The sequence below is a fragment of the Cynocephalus volans genome, chromosome 14, assembly GCF_027409185.1.
Source record: "Cynocephalus volans isolate mCynVol1 chromosome 14, mCynVol1.pri, whole genome shotgun sequence".
Taxonomy (NCBI): Eukaryota; Metazoa; Chordata; class Mammalia; order Dermoptera; family Cynocephalidae; genus Cynocephalus; species Cynocephalus volans.
Window position 1 is genome coordinate 34,715,172 of NC_084473.1, and position 26,337 is coordinate 34,741,508.

Genomic DNA, 26,337 nt, shown 5'->3' on the forward strand with positions numbered 1-26,337 from the left:
GGCTGTCCTGTGCATTGTAGGACGTTCAGCAGTATCCTTTGCCCTTACGCACTGATGCCAGTAGCATTCTCCCCCCACCCCACCCCCACCCACACTGTGACAACCAAAAATGTCTTCAAACATTGCCAAATGCCTCTAGGGGACAAAATCACCCCTGGTTATGAACTACTTTCGTAAGTATATGGGAAACTGCACAGCAACATTCTGAGAGCATAGTTTCAAGGTCGTCCATTCCCAGTTTTCATTCCTAGAGCATCCCAGACCTTCTCAGTGGCTGCCACAGCTCACAGGATTCCTTGCCATGCCTCTTCCCAGAGCCTGGCTTCAGGGTGGGACGCAGCCTCTCCAGGGACCCCCTGCTTTGATGCTACCAAAAGACAAGCACATGCGTCCTTTTCATTTTAAGTGCTTTCATTTTACCACTAATTATTTCAGGGAAACAGGATACAACTAAAACAACAAACACAAAAGCTGCAAGGAACGGAAACCAATTCAAACCAGCTCAAGTGAAAGGGCCCAGAAACATCTATGTCATGCACAGGAGACTGAGTGCAGCTGGACCTCCTTCAGACTGCACATGGGACCCAGGACATGGCTAGAAACTAAGGCGCCTGCTCTCCCTGCTTCTCCCAGGGCCACAGGCTTTGCCTTTTCTATCTCTTTCTGCCCTCGCCTTATACATCCTGTTCCAGGCCCCACACAGACTGCAGCTTGGCACTCACAGTTTTCAAGGCGTTCTGAATCCCGACGGAGACCCTGATCGGCCTACATTATCTTTTCTTGCCAGATCATCGGCTTCCGACCAGCTGAGTCTCTTACATTGCAGCAAGTGTCATCTCTGCTTCTGACTGTAATATTTGAGCTACTTACTTCAGGGATCTTGTGATACCAAAGTTATACCTATAACCAGGCTTTGAAAAGTGAAAAGCACTACACAAACAAAGAGTAGAATTTTTATTTTGTAATAATATTACACAATGAATCATGGAATCCTTTGCAATTTATAGGAACAGTCATGCAAGGAGTTTGATATAGTAGAAAGAGTGCAACATTAAGATGGTGATCTAGGCTGTGTGACCTTGAGCAAGTCACTTCACTGCTCTGAATTACAGGGATTACAACGTCCTTTTTACCTCCTCAAGAGGCTCTTAGATGGTTCAAATGAGAAAACGCTTAGGCGGTTTGTTGAGAAAACACTCTTTAGACTCTGGTATAAACTAAATTATTAGACAGGCACTGTGAGTTAGGTAGCAGTTAGGACTAATCTTTCAGCTGCGGGCCAACTAAAAGGAAATTTCTTATCTCATGTGACATAGTCCAGAGGCGGCCCAGCCTCCAGGCACAAGACAGTCAGAGCCAGAGCTCCGGGTCCCTCCCTGTGACTCTCTTGGCTGCCCTTCCCCCTTCCTTTCCTGTGTGAGCTTGTTCCTCAGCCTGACTTTCGCATGGTCACCAGATGGCTGTCAGCAGACCTGGAACAACCTGCTCCCTTGTTCATTTCCAACAAGAGAGGCAACCTCTCCCCCAAAAACAGGATTAAAGTCTTTCCTTTCTTTCGGTCCATTGCAACGCAGGACGCAACCTACCTGGACTAGTAACTACTAATGATCACTCGAAGAGAGTCCTGTGCTGATGTGGCCAAACCTGAGGTCCTGAAGCAGTCACTGGCAGAGGAAGTGTCCAGCCATCCTTGGCTAAGACACAGGATCCACCCCAGGAGCTACAGGTGGACCAGCTTCCTCTGAGTCCCCTGGCTGCATTTATTTCCTTTACCAAATTGGGCATCTGTTAGGAAGGAGGAAGGGGAGATGGAGGCTCCATGTAGTCAACCAACAGCATCCAGTCCGCATGGTCCGTCCCACAGCTCATCTTCCAGTAGGCTTGTGCATCCTTAGGCGTCCACAGGTTAAGAAAAGGGACAATTTCCCCTGCCTTCCTTACCCATTTGGCTCGCACTTTTCTGCCAGCATTCTTTACCATAAAAGAAGGAAGTAAAGAAGGGAAGGATTGGAAAGAGAAGAAAAATTGGGAAAGAAAGAAAAACAACCGTCTTCTCTGGCTCGCTCTTTCTCTCTCCACAGAATCCTGGAGGATTATAACAGTGACCTCCAGGTGGCCGCTGGTGTCATGGCAACAGGAAATGCAGTGTTTCAGGCCTAGGACAGAGGAATATCATGTGTATAGAGGTTTTTACCTGGGTTGAGGCCACCTCTACATTGCTAAGGACCCTCCCAGTGCCAGCCTCCTTTTCCCATGCCCACCAGATCAACCCACGTCCATTGACAAGCAGGAGGCTTTACAGTCCGGCTGAGATGGAGAAAGCAAGGCGGCAGATGTGGCCTCTCCTCATTCAGAGATGTCTGTCCTCAAGGGGCTCCTGGCATTTTGGAAATACAGCACGAGCGTCTCATAACTATTAAATGTTTCCAGATGGCTGCTGACTTTTTCCGCCTCGTGGACAAAGAGCGTAGTTGGGTGCTCCCCCACGTAGCATCGTAGATCAGACAAACACCAACGTTACATAAATCCTACATGTCCACTAGGGCAGATTTTTTCCAAGTGAGTGGCTCAAAAAAGCCTCCAGGGGGCTTATTAAAAACGATGAACACAAACATAATTTTTAGGCCTTGCACATCCCCCTATTGCCTAAAGGATCAACTCCACATTCTTTAGGCATGACATTCAAGGCCAACACCGCCCCTTCCTTCCTCTGTAACAGTCTATTCCTCTCTCAGCCTGGCTGAGCAACTCCCAGTTCCTGAGGCTCTTCTGCCCCTGTGTCCTGTCCTTTCCTCTCCACTCATTCATTATTTTCCAAATTGCCAGTTAAATTAATTCAAGCCCCTTTCAGTCATGGCACCCCAGGCCTCTGTGCCCATTCAACCTTTTTGCCATCATTGTAGCATCAACAGCAGAAGTTCTCAATTCTGGCTGGACAGTAGAGTTGCCTGGGAGCTTTAAAACAATATTGATGCCAGCTCAGACCAATTAAATCAGAATGTAGATGAGGTAAGTGCATGTACTTATTATAAAACAGCTATGGCAATTGGGGAAATGCAGGGCCTCTGGACTTGGAATTGCTGGTTTGACTCCAGCTCTTCTTTCCAGCCTTGTGACCTTGGGCAAATTCCCTAACCTCTGTGTGCTTCCAGTCCTTACCTCTAAAATGAAGGCAAGAAATAGGCCCTACCTCACTGGGTTGTTGTGAATATAAAGTGAGTTACTATATTACTGACACTTAGTACATTCCCAATACACGTTAGTTATGATGAATGCATGTCGGTCTCCCTCTAGAAGACTCAAAGCAACTTGTTGCTGAGACCTGAACCTTGTTCCTCTCTGCCTAGCACACAGTATGCACAAAAAATTTTTTTGAATGAATGATTAAAGAATGCATAAATGAAGATGAATTTTGACTTTAGGAAATCAGGGAGATTTACATAGAAGAGGCAGTCCGTGAGCTGAAGCTTGAAAGACAGATAGGCTTATGAAAGGCAGGTGAGAGATGTAAGGTATTCCAGATAGAACAAGAAGATGATCATAAGGCAAGGTACTGATGTGCAGGGTATAGAGGAAAGACCAACAGCCCGGGTATGCTGGGATCAGAGGAGAGGATTACAAAGAATTGTAGTGAGGTAGTGTTGAAAGGTAAGTTGGGCCATTTTACAGTTTGTAATGCCTCCCTGAGGAATTTGGACTCATTCTCTGCAGAGAATGAGTGGACTGTGGGAGAATTCTAAACAGGTGGCTGCACAGACCTGTGATCTAGGAAGCTGGTCATTTCCAACTGGAGGGAAGGGTGACCTGGAGCAAGGAGCAAGAGTGGGTTAGAGGATTGCTGTAGCCTCTCATTTGATATCAACAGTGGCTGTATATGTTGTCTTCCCAGTAGACCGTGTCTTACCCAGCTCTGTGGACTGCACCTGGTTTATGGGAACTGAATCACTGCTAAATTTGGTGGTAGAGGTGATGGTGATAATAATAGTACCTCTAAGTGCCCCTGCAAAGCTGGGGAGTTTTATTATCGTTTTGTTTACATTTTATCAATTTCTGGTTTATTAACATGCATGCACAGGGTAAAGATTTAAACAGAACTAAACAGTAAGACTCCCTCCCACCTCCAATCACCACATACCCAATTCTCTTTCCCTGATACAACCACCATTACTGGTTTCTAGTGAATCTTCTCAGTCACACTCTAGGAATAAAGAAGAAAAAAAAAAAAAAATATATATATATATACACATATATTCAATATGTATATATATATTCTCTTCACCTTTTTTATTGAGATATAGTTGGCATATCATCAACTGTACATATTTAAAGTGTAGGACCTGATCAGTTCTAACATATGTATACTGTGAAACCATCACCTCATCCAAACAATGAACACATCCATCCCCAAATTTTCCATGTGTCCCTTTGGTGTCTTTCCTTCCTGCCCAACTCTCTGCAGGACCCTTCACTTCCATACTCCAGGCCCCTGGCTACTGCTGATGTGCTTTTTATTACTACAGATTACCTTACAGTTTCTAGAGGCAATGTAAATGGAATTGAGCAGAATATACTCTTCTCTGTCTGGCTTCTTTCACTTTGCATAATTATTTTGAAATTCAGTCATGTTGTTGTGTGTATCAATAGCTCATTCCTTTTTACTGCTGAGTAGTATTCCATTGTCTGGATAAATGACAATAAAAAATAAATACAATAAATTTTGTGTTGTTCCCAGTTTGGGAATATCACAAATAAAGCTGTTAAAAATATTTATGCCCAAGTCTTTGTAGGGACATATATTTTCCTTTCTCTTGGGAAAATACCTAGGAGTGGAATGACTACATCCTATGGTAGGAAAATGTTTAGCTGTTTAACTATTCAAGATACCACCTAATTGTTTTCCAAAGTAGTTGCACCATTGCACATTGCCGTTAGTGGTGCACTCCAGTTCCTCCCCATCCTCAGCAACACTTGCTATGATCAATTTTCATTTTAGTCATTTCCACTGCGAGCTGCTTTTGCATGTGTTACCATACTTGATTCCAGGATGGACTTGCTTTAATCTTTACAGTTCCTAGTCACCAGTGCTGAACGTCATAATGTGTTTTTTCCCTCTTCTTCTTCCTGTGGTCTTTGTTTTCCCAGTTTAATTATTTTTTCTTTCTTTGCCCCTTTAGTCTTCCACCACCTTTGACAAAAAAAAATTCCTCTCATATATATTTAACTTACGAGCAATGTGCTCTCTTATCTGTAAACTTCGAGCATTCTGATAAAGAGATTCAAAGAAATCTCCATTTTACTTTTTTAGTCTCAGTGAGATGCAACCTGCAGATCAGCTTATACACATTGGAGGGTAAAGACAGGGGTGCAGGACCAGGAGCCATAAAACCTGGGCTTGACCTTGAGTGTGTGACCTTAACTAAGTCACTCACTCACTCCAGATCTCAGTTTCCTTATCTTTAAAATTGGAATTATAATGCATGCTCCTGCCTGCTGCACAAGTTTACTGTGAAGAACAAGTTCGTATTTATTCACTCATTTTCTCAAAAAACACATATCATTGCACCTATTGCCAAGCTGTATTCCAGGCTCTAGAAAGTGAACAGTAAACAAGACAGACAAATGGAGCTCACATTCTAGAAATGCATATGAAGTTGCTTTATTTAAAGGCTGTGAAGAAACATATATATATAAGGTGATATTAGTATTTATTACCAACTTGTTCTCTTTGACTCTGGGCAACAAGAGATCTACTTAAATTGACTGTGTGAATCTACTTACACTAATGCATATTTTCACGACCAGGCTTCTTTTGCCTCACCAGAAGTTCATATTTGGTACTCTTTATATTACTTCTCATGGCACAATCCATAAATTTAAGAATCAGTAACACATTCTTTTGCAAGCCCCTATTGTTCAGTTTTGGTTAGGACTCTGGTGAGCACATGAGGAATGAAGGCTGCGGTGTTACTGTGCGCCCCATAGCTCTGTGACATCGGATGGCCACAGGAACTGCTTAACGGTGGCAGTCCTCATCTCCAGCCTCTGGAACGGCTGAGAGAGGGTTTGATTTTTTTTTTTTTTTTTCACATTTCAAAAGGCATATTTACCTTTTTTGGTAGGGGTGGGGAGGCAGCTGGCTGACCCAGGGATCTGAATCCTTGATCTCGGTGGTGTAACACCACACTCTAACCAACTGAACTAACCGGCAAGGGCCACATTTTAAGTGTGTAAGCAAATGGACCAGGCAAGGAGAGAAATTGCAGTGGTGAGAAAGAAGCCTCAAAACATTCTGATTCCAAGAGACCAGAGTGATTCTGGTCAGGTTCCATTGCTGATGAGTCAGCACTTGGGTGATATCTCCTCCCAGTTTAGAGGGTTTCCCCGAATTCCATTGCTTTTTGCCCATTTATCCCAGAGTGTGAAAGGTCATGTCCATCATAAAAGTTGTAGGATAGATCTGAGAGCACTCTCTCTGCTCTCCATCTTCCCTTTGAGTTTGTTTGTTGACTACCAATAATTCTTTATTCATTTATTTTTATTGAGATATAACTTACACACCATAAAATACACCATTTAAAGTGTATAATTCAGTAGTTTTTAGTGGCTTCACATGATTGTCTTCCCTTTGTTTTATTTTTTTTTTATTTCCTAAGGAAAGGGGACAGCCTTCATTACCCACATTGAGCCAACACATATTTACTGAGCACCTAAGACATCAGATAAAAATCCCTGCCCTCATGAAGATTGCATTCTAGTGAGGAACACAAGCAATAAATAAATAACTAGTAAATTATAGAGGATGTCAGAGGGGACAAGTGACATGGAGAAAAGGACAGTAGGAAAAAGACAGGGTAAACCAGTTGGTGATGGGTGGGAGTGAATTGTGATTTTAAATTGGGTGGTTGGGAAATGTCTCATAAGAAGGTAACACTGAAGCAAACATTTAAAAGAAATGAAGGAGCAAGTCACATGCTTATCTGAGGAAGGGCATCCAGGCAGAGGAAACAGAATGAGCACAGAGACCCTGAGGTGAGCAGCATGTTCTAGAAACAGCTGAGGCCACTGGCTGGAGCTTAATTAGTGATGGGAAAAATAGTAGGAAATGAGGTCAGAATGCCAATGGTGGCTAAATCAAGTAGGGTCTTGAGCCGACGGAAAAGACTTTGGCTTTTATTCTGAATAAGGAGGGGAGCCGCTATAGTTTTGAGCCAAGAAACACCATGAACTGACTGGCTTTGAGCCGGATCATGCTGGCTGCTGTGTGCACTGCAGAAGGCAAAGGAAGGAGATGGGCTAGTTAGGAGACTAATTGCAATCATCCAGGTGGGACAGGGTGTGGCCTGGGCCAGGTGGCAATGGTAAAGATAATGAGAAATGGTCAGATTCTGGATATATTGTGAATGTAGAGACAACAGGCTTGGCTGATTGATAAAATGTGGGGTGTGAGAGAAAGAGAAGTCAAGGACGACTCCTATAAAATCTGCAGTGTTGAATGGTAACAGCCAATTAGTGGGGCTGAGTAGGTGGGTCCAGTAGGGCAGCTTGGTGTACTGCATTCATCCCACAGGAAAGTTAAACATTTAGGCCTGAAGATATGTAAATTGTTCTGGAATTTCTTAAATTAGTAAAAGACAAAAAATTACTTATTATCACACTATTTCCAAAATATAATCCAGCTATTCAAGCATCAATTGCCAAATAGATTGTATGTATGATTTTATTTCTGTTTTGAAGCTAAAGGTCATTACTTGCCTATTAACCAGTGGTCAACTACCTTAACTGGGAAATTTAACACATTGCAATTGTTGCTGGAAATTAGCAAAGTGATCAGTTCCGTTTGGGGTTATTCTTGCTGCCTAATTTAATTGTTCATAACAAAACTTTAATATACTAAACAGATTTATTTAAGTTAATTGCATCAACCATAATCTAATAATTGCTTTTTGTTCATAAACTCTGCATAGCACCATATCTAAATTTGGATATAAGCTTCTACTGTATCTAACTAGTCCCCGATTGGGCTTATATCTTTCCAAATCTCCATTCAGAGACATCACTTTGGTGGCTACAAAATCAGCCACTGCAGAAGGATTTACACCACAGAAAATTGACAAACTCTACAAATCAAGGCTTTGTTTTTCAGAGAGTGGGTTTCCAGCACACCACTGGGCATGGGAGAGTGTAGTGTTAGAAATGCCAACTGTAGGCTACACAGCAGTGGCACTGAGGGAAGGAAGAGATACAGAAGGGACCATCTATCCAGAGGGGAGCAGTGTTGTATTATCATTTACATTGTTTAAAACTTCTAGCTCATACGGATAATAAAAAGAAGACCAACTTTTAAGTATTTGGATTCTCTACCGTGTTCTTCTTTATTGCCTGTGGCCAGGGCAGATTCCTTCCACCTCCATTCTAACCCTACTCACTGCCTTGTACCGTGGTTATGACATTTCCCTTCTGTATGTCTCAGTTTCCTCATCTGTTTAATGGGGATCATAAAACCTACTATACTGACTTACTGCAAGGATTGGAGACAATACAGAATGCACAGTATACATTCGACTGATGGTAGTATGAGTGAACCTTTGAGGTTTCCTTAAAACCTCGAGAGAAGGGGGAACTTTTATAGATCAACAGCCTCTTAATATCCACTGTGCTTTCCAAAACCTCTGTCGATGCTGTTTCCCCCACTCGGGCCACTTCTCCCCTATTTCTGTAAGACCAAATTCTGTTCATCTTCAAGGTTGACCCAATTGCTAACAACTCCATGAGCTTTTCTCTTATTCCTGTGGCTGACATAATCTCTCTCCCTCCTCTAAAATTCCTGACCCTTTGGGGAATCTCTAGCACTACCGAGACCTACTGGAGTAGAATCTGCATTTTAACAAGATCCCCATGTGATTGGTACGCATGTTAAGATTTAAGAAGCCCAATCCAAACTGGTTCCCAAATTTGACTGTGCATTGCAATTATCTGAGGAGTTTTTAAAAAGCTTGATTCCTAGACCCCACTCCAAGAGATTCTGATTCAACTTCTCTGGGGTGCAGCCTGGGCATCAGGATTTTTTTAAACTCCCAGATAAGATTAATATGCAGCAAAGTGTGAGAATCATTGCTCTATAAACTTGTCCTCACACTCCGTTATGAAGCCTTAACACTCTCTTCTGCTCGCTCATGTAGTGGTTACTCATGTCCACGTACGTTTTTCCACCTCTATTAAACTGTAAGTCCTTTAGGAGTGAGAACTTTTTCAATTCAATTTTTATCACGTCCTTCCTAACAAAACTTAGCCACGTAATAGGAATTTAATATATATTTATTGAATGAATGACGAATGAAGTACCCATCTGTAATCTAAGAATGTTTTCTCAATACTATAAATGTGACTTTTGTCCTAATTTGAAGACTGGTTGGACATATTCTCAAAATCTCTTCAGTTCTCATAAAGACCAAATCCCCGAAGAACCAGAGGCTGGTGGCTAGAATGGTTTTCCTAACTGAGAATAGTTTCTCTGGGTACCAGCGCAGCTGGCCACTGCCACCTGCATGAGCTGCTTATATGAAGGTACTTCAAAAAGTTCGTGGAAAGATTTCTACTATCTTTTAATTCTATTTTTCCGTGAACTCTTTGAAGTACCCTCGTAAAAAGTTGCAGCTTGGAATCTTAAGACTCCGGAGGGCAATGCAAAACAATACAGCCCATCCCCTTATAATCCAATTCAGAACTCCTGGCTGAAATATGATGATGATGTTGTTTCTTCCTCTCCAGGGTGCCGTTCTCATATCAATGGGGATTGTTGTTCTCACTATGAAGGCATCTGTTATTGAAATGTTCCTTGGTAAGTACTTTTATATGTGTATCTGGATACCCTTTTAACATTTTCCTAATGTCCAAAGAATCCAGCCAAGAAAAGTTTTAAACCAAGACACAGTGTATAAAAAAACACAGAGTATCTTTTTATGATAAATATTTTGGAGAGACGTTTAAGTGAGAATGTTAAGTGTAGATCAAATTCAGGATGCATGTGTATATATATTTTTATATAAAGCAAATAGATGTATTACATACATGTGTCTCTACATATCACATAGTACACTTACACAAACACACAGAAATCTTTCTGTGTATTCTTCACCAACTAGCAAGTATTTCAGATACAGCATATTTGCTGATTCCGAATTTAGAACTCTTCTTGTTTCTAAACTTCTTAAAAAAAAATTCTTATCACTGACATGGCTTCACTTATACCATTGACAAGTCATACTTTTAGAGACGAAACACTTAAACTTATCCACTATCACCAGAGAATGCAAATTTGGATAGGCCATTGAGGAGCAGCAGGTTGTCTAGAAGACAGAAAGTGCTAATGGGTTTAGCCTAAGCCCAAGGGTAAACTCCTGTTAAACTTGGCCCCACCGTGCCATGCCTTGTCAGGTAAAGTGAGTCTGTGTGTCACTGTGAAACTATTGCCAGGGAAGAGTAGAAAGGCCTTTCAGATAGTCTTCATTAGTTTGCTAGGGCTGCTATTTCAAAATATCACAGACTGCGTGGCTTAGAACAGCAGAAGTCTATTCTCTCACAGTTCTGGAGGCTATCAAGGTGTCAGCAGGGTGGGTTTCTTCAGAAGGCTGTGAGGGAGAAATCTGTTTCATGCCTCTCTGCCAGCTTCTGGTGGTTTGCTGTGGATCTTTGGTGCTCCATGGCCTGTAGATGCATCACTCCAATCTCTGCCTTTGTCTTCCCATGGCATTCTCCCTGTGTGCATGTCTGCCTCCAAAATTTTCCTTTTTAAAATGGCACCAGTCATATGGGATTTGGGGCCCACCCTCCTCCAGTGTGACCTCATCCTAATTTAACTGGTTACATCTGCAATGAGCCTATTTCCAAACAAGGTCACATTCTGAGGTACCGGGGGTTAGGACTTCGACACAGGAATTTGGGGACACAATTCAAGGTATTTTCAGCAGGAGTCTGCATGGCAGAATTGGGGACTAGAAGGGAAAGAGTTAACATGGCTGGGAAGGTAAAGGGGTTGGCGGCATGGTGCAGGAGCACCACAATGGGAGTCAGGAAGACGTGAGCTCTAGTCCTAACTCCACATCAACCTGCTAACTTTGGCAAGTCACTCCTCTCAGAGCCTCCTGTTTCTTCTGTAAGTTACGTAGCTGAGCGATTAATCACCCTGCCCTGTGTGAAATCACTGCCAGAGAGCTAGGCCAGCTCTTTTCAACCAGCTTGCCTCTCAGCTAGGCCACCCTCTCCCAAGCCAAGATAAGGACACAAACATGCTCTCTCAGTGGCACTGTCCCCTGGCTCATGCAGATGGGTCTTTCATTTCCACCTTGCCCTTTTGAGAGGCTACCTCCTTCTCATACTAGCCTACAGGTTAATAGAAATAGTGGGGATGGGGCAAGGGGTTAGGAATAGGAAGGATTTAGTAAAACAAACAAAACAGAAAACAAACCCTGAGGCCATTTCACACTCTGCCATGTTCCTCAGCCTCACAGAACCAAGAAGGGAGACTACTATCCTTTGTCTCCTGCCTTTCTCAGCCTGCCCTTCTGCAAAACTCTTTCCCCTTCAAAGTTCTTCATTCAGACAGCCAGAAACCAAAGTAGAAAAAGGAGACTCCCATACCTCAACACAATAAAGGCCATATGACAAGCCCACAGCTAACATCATACTCAATGGTGAAAAGTTGCAAGCTTTTTCTTCTACAATCAGGAAAAAGACAATGATGTCCACTCTCACCCTGTCACCACTTCTATTCAACGTAGTACGGGAGGTCCTAGCTAGACCAATTAGGCAAGAGAAAGAAACAAAAGGCATCCAAACAGGAAAAGAGGAAGTAACATTATCTCTGCAGATGATATGATTTAATATCTAGAAAACCCTAAAGACTACACCAAAAAACTGTTAGAACTAACAAATGAATTCAGTAAAGTTATAGGATACAAAATCAACATAAAAAAATTAGTAGTATTTCAATATACTACTAATGAATTATCTGAAAAGAAATTTTTTAAAATCCCATTTACAATAGCATCAAAAAAATACTTAGCATAGTGGATTGAATTGTGTTCCCCCGAAACTCTCTGAAGCTTGAATTGTGTCTCCCAAGTTTTATGTATTAGAAACTTAGCACCCACTGTGACTGTTAAGAGGGTGGGAAATCCTATCATGGTAATTGAAAGGTGGGGCCTTGAAGTGGTGATTGGACTGTAGCACAATGCCATACTGAGTGGATTAAAAATGGTGGTCAGGGGCGTGGTTCTGAGGGCTTTAAAGGAAGAGAAGAGTCTGTCTTTCTCTCTCTTGCTCTCTCTGCTCTCTCTGCTTCTACCATCTTCCAATGTGAGACCTCTGGGTCACTGTTGCCACTACCAGATGGACTCTGGACTTCCCAGCCTCAGAAACTGTAAGCAATAAATTTTGTTTTCTTTATAAATCACCCAGTTTCAGGTATTCTGTTATAGCAACACAAAACGGACTAATACAGAAAATTGGTACCAGGAGTGGGGTGTTCCTTATAACAAATACTTGAAAATGTGGAAATGGCTTTGGAACTGGGTGTTGAGGAGAGGCTGGAGGAATTTAGAGGAACAGGTTAGGAAAAGTCTAGCTGCTGGTGGGAGTTTAGAAGACAAGAAAACCAGGGAAAGTACGGAATGTTTTAGAGATTTTTTAAATGGTGATGACCAGAGTGCTTATGGAAATATGGACTGTAAAGACCATTCTAAGGAGGTCTCAGATAGAAATAAGAAGGAATTTTTCAGAAACTGAGGCAAAGGTCACCCTTGCTGTGAACTGGCAAAGAACTTGGCTGCATTGTGTCCATGTCCTAGGACTTTGTGGAAGTTGGAACTTAAGAGTTGTGAACCGGAATGTTTGACAGAAGAAATTTCTAAGCAGCAAAGCATTAAGGAACCTGCATAACTACTCATAACAGCCTACACTGAGTTACGGTGGCAAAGGCACAATATAAAGCCAGAATTTAAAAGGGAAGCAAAGAGTAAAGATTTGGAAAATTTGCAGCCTGGCCATGTGGTAGAGAAGCAGAGAGCATTTTTAGAAGAAAAATTCAATGGTGCTAAGAAGATTGGTACAAAGGAAAGAGATTATCAAGAGAAGGAGAAAAAGACCCTGAAGGCATTATAGAAGCCTCTGAGGCCAGTCCTTCCATTTCAGGCCCAAAGGCCTAGGGAGACAAAATGGTCTTGGGGAACAGGCTTGAGGATACCTCCATGTGCTCACTGTTCAAGACCACCTTGGGAAGCTGCTTCCAGTACCAGCACCTCTGCTTTGGCTGCTCCAGCTGTGGATTAATTGGCCCCAGGTGTGGCTGGTCATGCAGCTTTGGAAAATATAAGCCTGAAGTCTTGGCAGCATCCACATGGTGTTAGGTCTGCAGGCTTGCAGAATGCCAGAGCTGTAGAGGCTTGGGAGCCTCCAACCAGATTTCAAAGGATATATGGAAAAGTCTGAGGACCCAGGAAGAGATCTGTTGCAGGGGTGGAGTCACTGCAGACAGCCTTTGCTAGATCAATACCAAGTGGAAATGTGGGGCCAGAGTTGCATCAGAGAAACCCGATCAGTGCCATGTCTAGTAGAGCGGGACCACCATGGAGACCCCAGACTTGTGGAGCTACCAGCATGCAACACCAGGCTGCAAGACCTAAAGCAGAGGGGAAAGCCATAGAAGTGGAGCTCCTGCACCAGCATGCAGGAGGTTGAACATGGAACCAAGCTACCTGATTCACCAGCCTTGAGATTTAATGCCTGTCCTGCTGGGTTTTGGACATGTTTGGGACCTGTTACACCTTTCTTTTGGCCTATTTATCCCTTTTTGAATGGGAATATGTACCCTATGTTTGTCCCACCATTGTATTGTGGAAGTAGATAACTTGTATTGATTTCACAGATGGGACTTTGAACTTTGGTCTCTTGAGTTGAAACAAGTTAAGACCTTGGGGATGAAATGAATGTATTTGCATGTGAAAAGGACATGAGTTTTAGGGGGCCAGAGATGGAATGTAGTGGATTGAATTGTGTCCCTCCAAAACTCTCTGAAGCTTGAATTGTATCCCCTAAGTTTTATGTATTGGAAACTTAGCCCCCACTGTGACTGTTAAGAGGGTGGGAAATCCTATCATGGTAATTGAAAGGTGAGGCCTTGCAGTGGTGATTGGACTGTAGCACAATGCCATAGTGAATGGATTAAAAATGGTGGTCAGGGGCGTGGTTCTGAGGGCTTTAAAGGAAGAGAAGAGTCTGTCTTTCTCTCTCTTGCTATCTCTGCTCTCTCTGCTTCTACCATCTTCCAATGTGAGACCCCTGGGTCACTGTTGCCACTACCAGATGGACTCTGGACTTCCCAGCCTCAGAAACTGTAAGCAATAAATTTTGTTTTCTTTATAAATCACCCAGTTTCAGGTATTCTGTTACAGCAACACAAAACAGACTAATACACTTAGGAATAAATTTAACCATGGAGGTGAAAGATTTGTATACTGAAAACTAGAAAACATTGATGAAAGAAATTGAGCCAAATAAATGGAAAGATATCACTTGTTCATGGCTTAGAAGAATTACCATTGTAAAAATGTCTGTACTACCCAAAGCAATCTACAGATTCAATGCAGTCCTTATTAAAATTCCAATGGCATTTTTCACATAAATAGAAAAAAACAGATCCTAAAATTTGTACTGGATCACAAAAGACACTGAATAGCCAAAGTAATCCTCAACAAAAAGAACAAAGGTGGAAGCATACGACCTGATTTCAAAATATACTACAAAGTTGTAGTAGCCAAAACATCATGGTACTGGCATAAAAACAGACATATAAATGAGTGAATAGAATATAGAGCCCAGAGATAAATTCATGCACTTATGGTCAATTGATCTTTGACAAAGGTACCAAGAACACACAATGGGGATAGGTTAGTCTCGTCAATAAATGATCCTAGGAAAATGGATATCCATATGCAGAAAAATTAAATTGGATCCCTATCTCACACCACATGCAAAAATCAACTTGAAATGCATTAAAGACTTAAACATAAGACCTGAAACTGTAAAACTACTAGAAGAAAACAGAGAAAAAGCTTCTTGACATTGGTCTTGGCAATGACTTTTTGGATATGACCCTAAAAATACAGGCAAAAAAGCAAAAATAGACAAATGAGATTACAGCAAACTAAATAGCTTCTGCACAGCAAAGGAATGTTTTTGGCATGCTCCTTGGTGCTGGTGGTGTGCCTAGTTGTGGGCGGGGTTGTCCAGTCCCCAGCTCCATGACCCAGGCCCCTGGGCCAGGCCCTGAGGCACTGGCAGTGTGAGTTGCTATGGGTGTAGGTCCAGTCCCTGGCTCCAAGCCTCAGTTCCCCTGGCAGGCCCCGAGGTGCTTGTGGTGTGCCTGGACCGGAACTAATTTTTTGTCCTTTGCTTACTTCTAAAACTGAGGAACTTCCTGTGGGAACCAGTACTTGAGCTGTGTGGTTGAGCTAAATTGCTGCTTTGCTGCTGTTTTCCTAAGGAAGGCTTTTTGTGCAGCTCAGGGTTTAATGGTTGACCTTATAGGTACTTCCAGCTCTCCAGAGACCCGGTGCACCTGGGTTGTATAGAAACTCTTATCTGGGCCTGAATCTTTTCATCAAACTGCACCCCAAGCAATTCTGCATTCCCAACCAGTCTCCTCTGAGTGCTCCTGAGCTGATTGGGGGCAGATTGGCTGTCCTTGCTGTGTCCCAGTATTCTCCCAATGGGCCTGTCTCCCCCACCACCCATGCTCCAAACACTTCCCATGTGATGGGCCCTGCACCGTTCCCTTGCAATGACTCACAAGCCTCTGAATGGCTCCCCTTTTTCAGCTGTTGTGGCTCCTTGCTCTTGCGTGGGTCCATGGGAACCCTATTTATGGTCTTTCTGTCCTGGGGGCCACCAAGGCCCTCTTCTCCCCTGCCACCTCCAAGTAAGTCCATCTGAAGGGCATAGCTGAGGCTTCTGCTGGCTCCTGCTCCATGCGGTCAGCAGCTCCAGCCTTAAAGCAGTCATGGCCTGAAACACTCCAAGCAGTTTTTTCTTTCTCTCATTGGGATTTCTCTTGCCTTCATGAACTCCGTAGGTCTCTCCTCCTCTTCCCCTGAGCTCCAACAGCCCCAGCTTGGCTGACGTTACATTTTTATAGTTGTAAATTGGTTGATTTGTGGGAGAGAGTGAAGCTGGGGACTGTCTATTCTGCCATCTTAACTGGAACCCACCCTCTTGATTTAAACCCCTCAGTGTTTTCCCTTTGCCTGTAGGATAGAGCCCAAGTTCATCAGAGGGTCTTGCTTGTGAGGCCTTCCTGATATGGCTCTTGCTATCTGCCCCACTCTCAGCTCTCCCCACAGCCCCTACCCTGGCACTGAACTTCTGATTTCCCTAAGGGCCATCTTCAAGCCTCTGAACATGCTATTCCCTTTTCTAGAATGCCCTTCCTCTCACTCTTACACCCCCACATCTCCACAAACACTGCTGGTCCTCCAGTAAGCTTCCCTACACCCCACATTAGATGCAGCCATCACCCTATCACTTGCATGGTGCTCTGCAGTTATTCTCATCACAGCTGCACCGTATTTGCCTGGTCATTAGTCTGGCTCCCCAAAAACTGCAAACTTATTGAGGGCAGGAGCTGCAGCTTATTGTTCATATTGAAATCATATAAACGTATAGTAATATAATTATTTAATAATAATGTAATAAGCACATATCACAGGCACTCGATACATTGCTAAATAGATGATTGTCTTTAGGGATGCTGAATTTTTAAGGTATCAGAGTCATACAATGATTCCCCCAAAATGTCTTCACATTAACGTCAATTCAGTGTTTAATTAATATACACCAGAGTAGCATGTTTGTTTTAGATAGATTTAAATGTATAATCGAGCAGAGTTTTATGCTGCCCATTGTCACTGAAGTACCATGTAAGTAATCACTTGGGGGGAGCAAGTGGAATGAAGAGGCTGAGATTGTAGCCTGCAGACTTGCATCTGGTTCCAACTTCCACCCCCACACAACTGCAGCTTTAGCCATGGCGTTAACCTTGACCTTGGTTTCCTTTCTGCAAAATAAAGGAATGACCTCCTCCCAGCTTGAATATTCTATGATCTGAAGCATAATTTTATGATTTATGTGATTGTACGGAATAAGTTGTTATAGCCTTGCTATGAAGCTCTGACTGATTTGATGCTAAATGTTTCATTGAATACATAATCCCAAATTAATGCATTAGGGAAATTTGAACTGTTTTAAAATGATCTGCTTTATAAATCTGTTTTCAAGAAGGCATTGTGGACACTACCTGTGTTAGTATATTGAGGGACTCTAAAAAAAGGATCTAATGAGAGTTGTATGGGCTAGAATAAGGCATTTTTATAAAAGTTCTAGGCAAGGCACATAATAAGAATTCAGTAAGCGCTTACTGATTTGATCATTGATTAGCTATTCTGGCACTTCATGTCTTTTCTTGAAAGTAGATGGATTCTGACTGTACTTCATTATTGACAGAAAAACTAGAAAACGTGAACACAGATTAATCACACCAATAATTTTAAAAAGTACTTTTCGTTATTATAAGTCTGTATGATTTCAATATGACCAAATTAAAAAATAATTGTCTTTTTCTAGTTATAAAAGAAACATATCCTATATAAAATATATATTTATATATATATACCTAAGAAATACAATATTAAAGGGGAAATACAGAAATTATAAAACAGAAATTATAATTCAACTATTGTTAATATTTGGGTATATTTGTCCCAGTTTTTTCTCTTTGCATATATTTTAACTTTGGCAGAATCATTCTGAAGGTTAGAGCTGAGCACTTCACAGGTAATTTGATATTCTTCTATACATCATTTAGAATAAATGCTTAGAATTCTCCTACTGTTAGGACATTTTCAACATTTCATTATTTCCAGATTGCCATTAGAAATAATATTATAATGAACATTTTTACATACATTTTTGCCTGCATTTCTGATTATAACTTGAAATATATTCCTAGGAGTATTTTTTTCTAGGTCAAAAAAAGTAAATATTTTTAAGGCTTTGAAACATATTACCAAATTGCTTTCCAGAATGGCTCTACCTGTTTAGATTTCACCAACAGTACACAAGAATGCCCTAATCCCAAATTCCTGCCAGGATTGAAGTATAATCTTGAGTTCCATATTTACTGAAATGATAGGGGAAAACATGCCCCTTGTTTTGGTTTAGCTTGCATTTTTTTTTATCATTCATGAAATTAAACATTGTTTCATGCTTATCCTTTCGTGTTTTCTCCCTCTATAAATTATCTGTATAATCAATTTTTAAATTGGATTTAAAAACAATTACACCTCAGATATCTTAACTGTACTGATTGTCACACTAGAGAGTGAGAGAGTGAAGTGGGAGAAATTTCTGATTTGAAAAACTAAGCTTAACATTTAATTTGCTTTGAAATATCAAGCATACTAAAGAATGATAACTTGTTATGTTATTTGGAACTGGAGCATTAGATTTTAAAACATTGAGAAGCATGGCCGCAGTGTTGGTAAATACTAATTGCCTTGGAACTTTCGATTATAGACTTAATTCTCTCAATGTTTCTAGACACCAATGACCTCAGTAGCCAGATAATTAACTACTCTTGCAAAAGGGACTGGCTTTCAGAACTGTCTGTGCTTTGAAGCAAACATCAGCCCTCTGTCTTGGCGCTCTGCTAGGCTTCCTGGGAAAATGAACACAGGACTGATTTTTCTCTCACCCAAGTTCAACATGCAATTTACCATTTCCAGTGCAGCAGGACAACTCTTGCTGACAAAGAATGAAGACATGCCCCAGGGCACAAGCACATTTTCAGGCATTATTGACCAGCCTTCCCTTTGAGGAGTACTTTCTGGGGAGCTTTGATTAACAAGTATATAAGCTCAGGGGAGCGCCTGTGTGTACCATTGAAAATAATGACTTTATTAACCAGTGCTGTTAAGCTGAACCCAGCTATGAATGTTTTCAGCCTGGAGGGTCTTGGGCAACCAAATGCAAGTGATGGGGTGGTCTTACTGAGATATTTATGGTCCTAATGATACCAGGAATTATAAACCACTTGCCACAGGCACATGGGCCCAGAAGGAGAGTATTTCGTTTTCCACTAGAATTGATACTCAAATTTATTATTTAGCTTACTTGCTCTGCTTAACTTGCTTAATTTTTTTCTGTATATGTAGTATACTTGTTTTAAAAAATATTCTAGGATTCTGGGTATTTACCTTTGGCACACAAAAATGAATGTGTGGTCTTTGCAGAGTTAAATGACACAGTGATTGCTATAAAAAATAGACCTCCAGGACACTCATACCCACCCAAAACCCAGAAGTAAATAACACCTAAAAATGTCTGCCTTCATTCTACTTGGCTAGAATTTTGGTTCTCGCTCAGTTCTCTTTCATGTTTCTGTTCTTGTAGGACATGTTGTGTCAACTGTCCAAGCCTCAACTAGGGCTAATAGTCAAAACTGAGGATAATTCAGTGGCCACGCCATTGGCACAGATTAGCTGGTGTCTTAGTTCAGGCTGCTATAACAAACTTCCATAGACTGGGCGGCTTATAAAAAACGTAAATTCGTTCTCACAGCTCTGGAGACTGGGAAGCCTGAGATCAAATGCTGGCAGATGCAGTGTCTGGCAAGAGACCACTTCCTTGTTCATAGATGGCCATCTTCTGTCTGTGTCCTCACATGATGGAAGGGGCGAGCTAGCCCTTGGGGCCTCCTTTATAATCCCATTCATGAGGGCTCCACCCTCATGACCTAATCACCAACCAAAGGCCTCACCTTCTAACACCCTCACATTGGAGGTTAGGATTTCAACATGAATTGGGGGGGGGGGGGACCACAAACATTCAATCTGTAGCAGCTAATCAAAAAATACATTAAAAGTTTTCTTAAACATTTGGTGGCATTGCCACTCTTTCCTTCAAAAATAGTTGTCAATTCAAGAATTCCTAAGTCTATTTATACCTAAATTGAGCATCTGTGTTCTTTCTACTAAAAACATACAAACTAGAAGAATACCTATTCTGATTGCTGTGTTCCCTCATGTTGACCATCAGAATCCCAACTTCATCCAGAAAGTGGGTTTCTCAGAAAAGTGGCTAAAATGAAGGGAAGTTAAAGCAGTACCACCTTCGGGTGGGTGAGGTAGAAGAATACTTGGAAAAGAAGGAGGAAGAGAGAATTCATCTGCATTTTGAAAGGAAAAAAACTGTAGGTATACAGAAGTGAGCATTTTTATACATTGCTAATTTAAACATGCTATGAGAAATTTTCACAATACGTATCAAAATTTTCAGTGGGTATAAATTTCAGACAAAAGATTCTATTTGGAAATCTATTTTGAAGAAATAATAATGGATCCGTGCAAAGATGAAACTATTAAATTGAGGATTGGCCAAATTATGATACGTCTATATAACATGATACTTTGCAGGCGATTAAAATTATTGTAGGAAGAACATTTAAATGACAAGGAAACAATGTTGATATATATCCTTAAGTAGAAATATGTTATAAAATGTTGTGAACGGTAGGAACATGATCATATGTTTGTTTAAGAATACGCATACGAATACCTACATACATACAGATAAAGACTAAAAAATATTATACCTTTGTGTTCGTCTATATTTTCTGTACTGTTTTCTGTGTTTTTTATAGTTTTCCACAAGGAACATGTATTATTTTTTTAATGAGAAGAAAAACGGTCTTCATTATTTTTAAAAAACATACAAGGTTCAATTTCATCTTATGTGCTTGAAAAGGAACTGGTAATGTGACTTTAAGTTGAAAAGGATAAAGATTTCCCCCTTCTTCCCCTACTGTCATACTTCCTGATGGACAGCAGTGTTCAGATGCTGTCTGAGGTTCTCTCTCGCTTCTGAGGAAGAAGTTCAACTACCTGGGATTGGCCTCGATGGGCCACAGGAGACACTCGGGTCACTCCTCAGACCTCACGATGAGTGTGTCCCTCTTCTCCCAAATTTCTTTCTCCTTGCCTTCCTTTCCCAGAGAGCCTCTCTTCTAAGGATTTTTACATGTCCCCCCCATTCAGCCTTCCCTCGGGCACATTCATATGCATGCACACATGGGCACACACATGCACATACGTGCACACACATGCACATGCAGTTCTCTGGCTGTTTGGGAACTGGCCATTTGGAAGCCCCCTGTGGAACAGAGGAAAGAGCACCAGAAGAGTTGGGGCACTCCTTATACCTCCATAAAAATTTATTCCTGAGACCAGACAAATGAGTGGACTTCTCCAGACCCACATTCCCTCCTCTAGAGAACAGAGACTATAGGATTGATGTGGTGAAATTTAAAGACAGCAAAACAAGCGACAAGTATCCAAGCAGTGTTTTTGAAAGGACCTTTCAGCAGGAGCTAAGGAAAGTACACAAATCACACATCTTATTTTCCCAATCTTAATATAAAGGAAAATTAATGAGGATACTTTATGTAGGATCAAAGTAAATATAGAGGTCAAAAGAGAGAAAGCATTTAGGTGAAATAATATTGATAAGATTTTTTGGTATTTTCTTCTTGTAGTTTTGCTGGTGACAGGAATACATTCTAATAAAGAAATGACAAAGAAGATTAAAAGGCCCAAGTTCGGTAAGTAAAATCACATTGCTTCGCTGGCATAAGGCTTGTGTCTCTGATGTGGAGGTTGTTATACTTGTTTTAGATAATGTGAAAGGTGGTGTTTTGTTTTGTTTTGTTGTCTCTATCTCAATTACTTCACACTCAGACTAATCAGCAATGAGTCTTATTTATCACCTACCTCATTCCAAAAAGCACTTGAGGTAGCAGTCCTGATTTTAGGGTAAAAAGGTATGTGGCTCCACTGAAATAGAAAAATTTAAAGACCAGGCAACACTATGTCTCTATGGCTAAACTGGAATGGGTGTCCCCCTGCCATTGAAATGGTGTTTCAATTCCCCATAATATCAGAAAATTCAGACTGGCTAATGCAAAGGTCCAGCAAACCCGGCCACCTTCCGGTATGTCCTGGGATCAGAATGTAAGTCTCACAGAAAAGCCCATGGATTTCAAACCCAATCAGTGGAAAGAGGAAAAAAATGTTCACTTTTGGGTGGATTCAGTTAAGATTAGATGAAGGAAAATCCAAAATAATAGTCTCTTTGTTAGGACTGAAGTTTCTTTCTCCCTCCTGTAAACATAGTCAGCCTGAGCTTTTATGGAAGCTCCACAGTCTTCAGGGCCCCAGACTTCTGTCTTGTAGTCTCACCATTCTCGACATGGCTCCCAACTCATTGTCCAACGTGGCTACCGCAGCTCCATCCATCAGGTCCACATTCCAGTCAGTAGGAAGGGATGAAGAAGGGCACATACTCACTCCCTTTCCAGATACATCCAGAAACTTGAATACACCACTTCTGCTTAAATGCCATTGGCCAGCAGTAAGGGAAAGTGGGAAATGTCTTGACTTCAAACATCCACGTGCCTCACTAAAAGTAGGGGATTCTATTACTAGGAAAGGAGGGAAGAATGGATATTGGGAAATAACTAGCAGGAAGGACACAGATGGAAAATCTCACACTCAAATATTGTGAGCACACTAGGCTATCTGGATCCAAATGTGTAGGCTTGATGGAGGCTTGAGTTAAGGTGTGTTTATAAGGGACCATAAAAGAAGGGCTTCAGATACAGTCAATGTTCTGTGCTCTACATGACTGAAACTTTCTTTATGGTATTAAATTTAAATGCCTTGAAATCAGCAACATTAATAATTTGAAATAAAAGAAAAAGATTTGCTTCACACAACCACCCTTTTTTCTTCTGTTCCTCTAAACTCTCCATGTGGGATTTCCTGGTGAAATGTGACCAAAAGAGCAGCCATCCACAGCCTCCTAGACTGAAATACCGAAAAGGAATCAGTTGTTTATTTATTCCTGTCAGGACCAAGAGCCAAGAGGACCCACCCTGGGGCAGATGTGTGTTCAAACCAATGATTGGGTTAATATAGAGACAAATGTATGCCCAACTATGAATTCCTTTGGGTTGTTTCCCGTGTCTTCATTAACTCATATACCAAAATCATGAAAGTTTCCATGATTACCATGACAACAGTTTTCAGTCACTATGAAAGTCTGTGCAAAATGACCCAAGGGCAAGCCTCTTTGAGAGATCTCAGATGGATTGAATTTCTGATATGCTAAATTCCAGCCTTATTCTCAAGTTCTCCCTAGAGATGCAGCACATTTCAATAAATAAATGCATGAGGTCTTTTCTCTAATTAGAAACTCTGGCACAGTCATTAAATAAGGGAAAAAAGATACTATGAAGGTAATTGGATATTCCCAAACCATGGAGATATCTGATTCTTGACCTCAAGAGTATTTCCCAATCATAGTCTATAGCTTGAGGCCAAAGTAATTTTTATCTTTTCTATTCAACATTGTCAGTCTGCTGCTGGGTAGTTGGCTGATGGCAAGGAGGCTTCATTCATTTAACAAATATTTATTGGGTGCCAGCCAAGTGCCAGACATGATGTTAGCCACCCAGATACAACAATGATCAAGATCCAGTCTTTGCCCTCACAGAGCTCACAATCAAGCTAGAAAGAAAGACAAGTCAACAGGCAATCATAATGTGGGAGCTAAAGATACTCTGAGAGTATGAAGAAGCCGTGTGTCTGGGAGGACTTCCTGGAGGAAATGACACACCTACACTGATATCTGAAGGCCAAGTAGGGATTGGCCAGGCAAAGAAGAGGAGAAAAAGTGTTACAGGCAAAGAGAACACATCATGTCCAACACCTGAAGAGTAGAAAGAGCTAAAAAGTAGTTCAATATTGCCAAAATATAGAGAAGGAGGTGAATATGTTGTAAAAGATGAAAAGTAAGCAGGCACCAGATTGTGAAGGGCTTTACTACTGTGCGCAGGAATCTGGACTTCAGGAAGGCAATGGGGAGTACCTCAGTGTAGGTTATTTTGTTTGCAATTAGCAGAAAGCCAATGCCAAATTGCTTAAGCAAAAAAGGGGATTTGGGCAGGACACAGGGTAGCTCACAGAACCCAAGGCAGAAACCAGCACTTCTCTCTGTCTCTCTCTCTGTCTCTGCCTCTCTCTCTGTCTCTCTCTCTGTCTCTCTCTTTCTCTCTCTCTCTCTCTGCAGACCACGTCTTTCAGTCCTGATCCCAAATTCCTGGGAGACAGAATCTAATTGCATCAACACAGGTTGGTAGGTATCTATCCCTATGAGAGAAGTATGGTCCTCAGAGAAGGGTAGAATGGTTAGAGGTGTGTTAGGAAAATAAAACAATCCTAACAACAACAAAACAATTCCTTTGTATCAATATATGAAGAGAGAAGACAGAGAACACAATTTGGTAGTGAGTAAGTGTTGCAGATTTACATGCATGTATAGGTAGCATGAAAGTGTCTACAAAGTCCGGACAGAATTTCGCACAAATCTGTAAAGTAGAAGACAGAACAATTACAACTTTTCTTGCCTCCTGGAGAGAGAAATGGATGTACCTCGTGATCATCTTCTGCATAATTGGAGACCCCTGAGCTCATTCTGCTGTTAAGTGTTTACAGATCCAAGGCTGAGAAGGCTGGAAACCTTGCACTGTGAAATCAAAAGGTCAGCCTTCCATCAGCCTATGTCTTCCAGGAGACACTGCAGGAGGAGAGGGTGCGGAGGCAGTGGCCCCCCTCCAACAAAGAAAGCTTGACCATCTTACCCTTACAGTTGATATCTCACAACATGTCTTACAGGGAGCCACTGAGAGGCCTTAAACAGGAAGTGAAATTATAAAATCAGGGCTTCAGCCAAATCGTTTTGGCTTCAGCATGAGAGCAGACTAGGGCAGTGACTCCCCAAGTGCCAGACTAGTAATCTTGGCTTCACCCAGGAATTTCTGTCCCACCCACCGCAGACTTCCTGAGTCAGAAACTGTAGAGGTGGGGTCCAGAAATTTGTGTTTTAACAAGCTCTCCAGGTGAATCTGATGCCTTGTAAAAATTAAGAACCAGTGGACTAGAGAGAGAACCAAAGTCAGGGATGCTTACAGATATGAGTGTGAAACCATTTAGGTAGGTCCTATTTAGTGCTCTCCAACCTCTCTACAGCCCTCAAACTTCACCAGTATTTTCAAGACTTCACAACCCAAAGGACTAAAGGTAAAACAACAAGGAGGAGGTAATTTGATAGTGCTGGCTAGTGGACGATTTCCTGATCCCTACTACACATGTGTCACTGTCCTAGACTTTTGAGGATCTAGTGCCCATGGCATGGTGCCACTAGGTGGCAGAGATGGATTTGAAACTCAGGTCTGGCTGAGGTTCAACCCCAGAGGTTTTCCCAATGGCCTCCTTCTAAGCCAGCTGGACCAAGAAATGAAGTGTCTTTGCCTGGGGGCAGAGGAGGGTGTTGGATGATCAAGGACCAACCAAATAAGAAGAGATGTGGAGAAAATCGGAAAAGGAGAAGAGCATGAATGTCTTCCTTTGGCTTGGCTTGAGAACGTCTATCATAGCAATACATCTGTTCTGCCTACTCTTGGAGTTACCACTGCTTTAGGTAATTATCTCTCTCTCTCCTCCCTACTTTCCCTTCTTTTTCACTTCTTTTTCTTCTCATCCCCCCTTTCCTTCTTTCCATTGTTTTGGTCTCTCCTGGCCCCCAGTGGCCTTCATGGATATTGCTTAGCTCTGGTGGGGACCCTTTGGACCAAGAAGGTAGAATTTAAGAGCATGTTGAAAATAATCTGGAATTGGGATTTTACAAAAGGGAAAAGCAAAGAAGAAAAAAGCAATTAGACAGATTCTCACAGCTCTCCTCCCCAAGCATACACATGACTGTTCATTCCAAGCTAGTATTTTGCTTTCCTATGCACAGTTACATTGAGTTCAATTTTATTCCACCACACTAGGCTTATCACATTACTTCATTTTCTAAATCAAATTAAGTCTGACTCCAAACTGCATACTGCAGGGCCAGGAGGCGGGGGGGAGTGAAATTCAAATTCTATAGTTACAGGGGCTTCTTCCCTCCCTGTTCCAGCCCCTAGAATGCTTGTGCAGTCTAGAAGATTCAGGGAGGTCTCCTGAGCAACTCAGTATTTATCTCTGGAAGGTGGACAGCTCCACTGTTTCCTGGAAGATGGGATCCTGGCAGAGGTGGGGAAGCCCCATACCCAAGGCTCTACCCTGGGGTGTATCACACTGGGTGCTGCTCTGAGGTGGTGCTCCTCCAGGACAGCTGCTAGGGAAA

At 41.8% G+C, this 26,337-nt stretch overlaps 1 protein-coding gene across 1 annotated transcript in view; it reads left to right on the forward strand.

Annotated features, from left to right (window-relative positions):
- VIT (vitrin) overlaps positions 1-26,337 on the forward strand; it is a 101,239-nt gene that overhangs the window by 9,657 nt on the left and 65,245 nt on the right. The window contains exons 2-3 of the mRNA XM_063078526.1: positions 9,769-9,838; positions 21,641-21,706. Coding sequence (XP_062934596.1) covers positions 9,787-9,838; positions 21,641-21,706 — 118 coding nt within the window. The 5' untranslated portion in view covers positions 9,769-9,786. The remainder of the gene's footprint in view (positions 1-9,768; positions 9,839-21,640; positions 21,707-26,337) is intronic.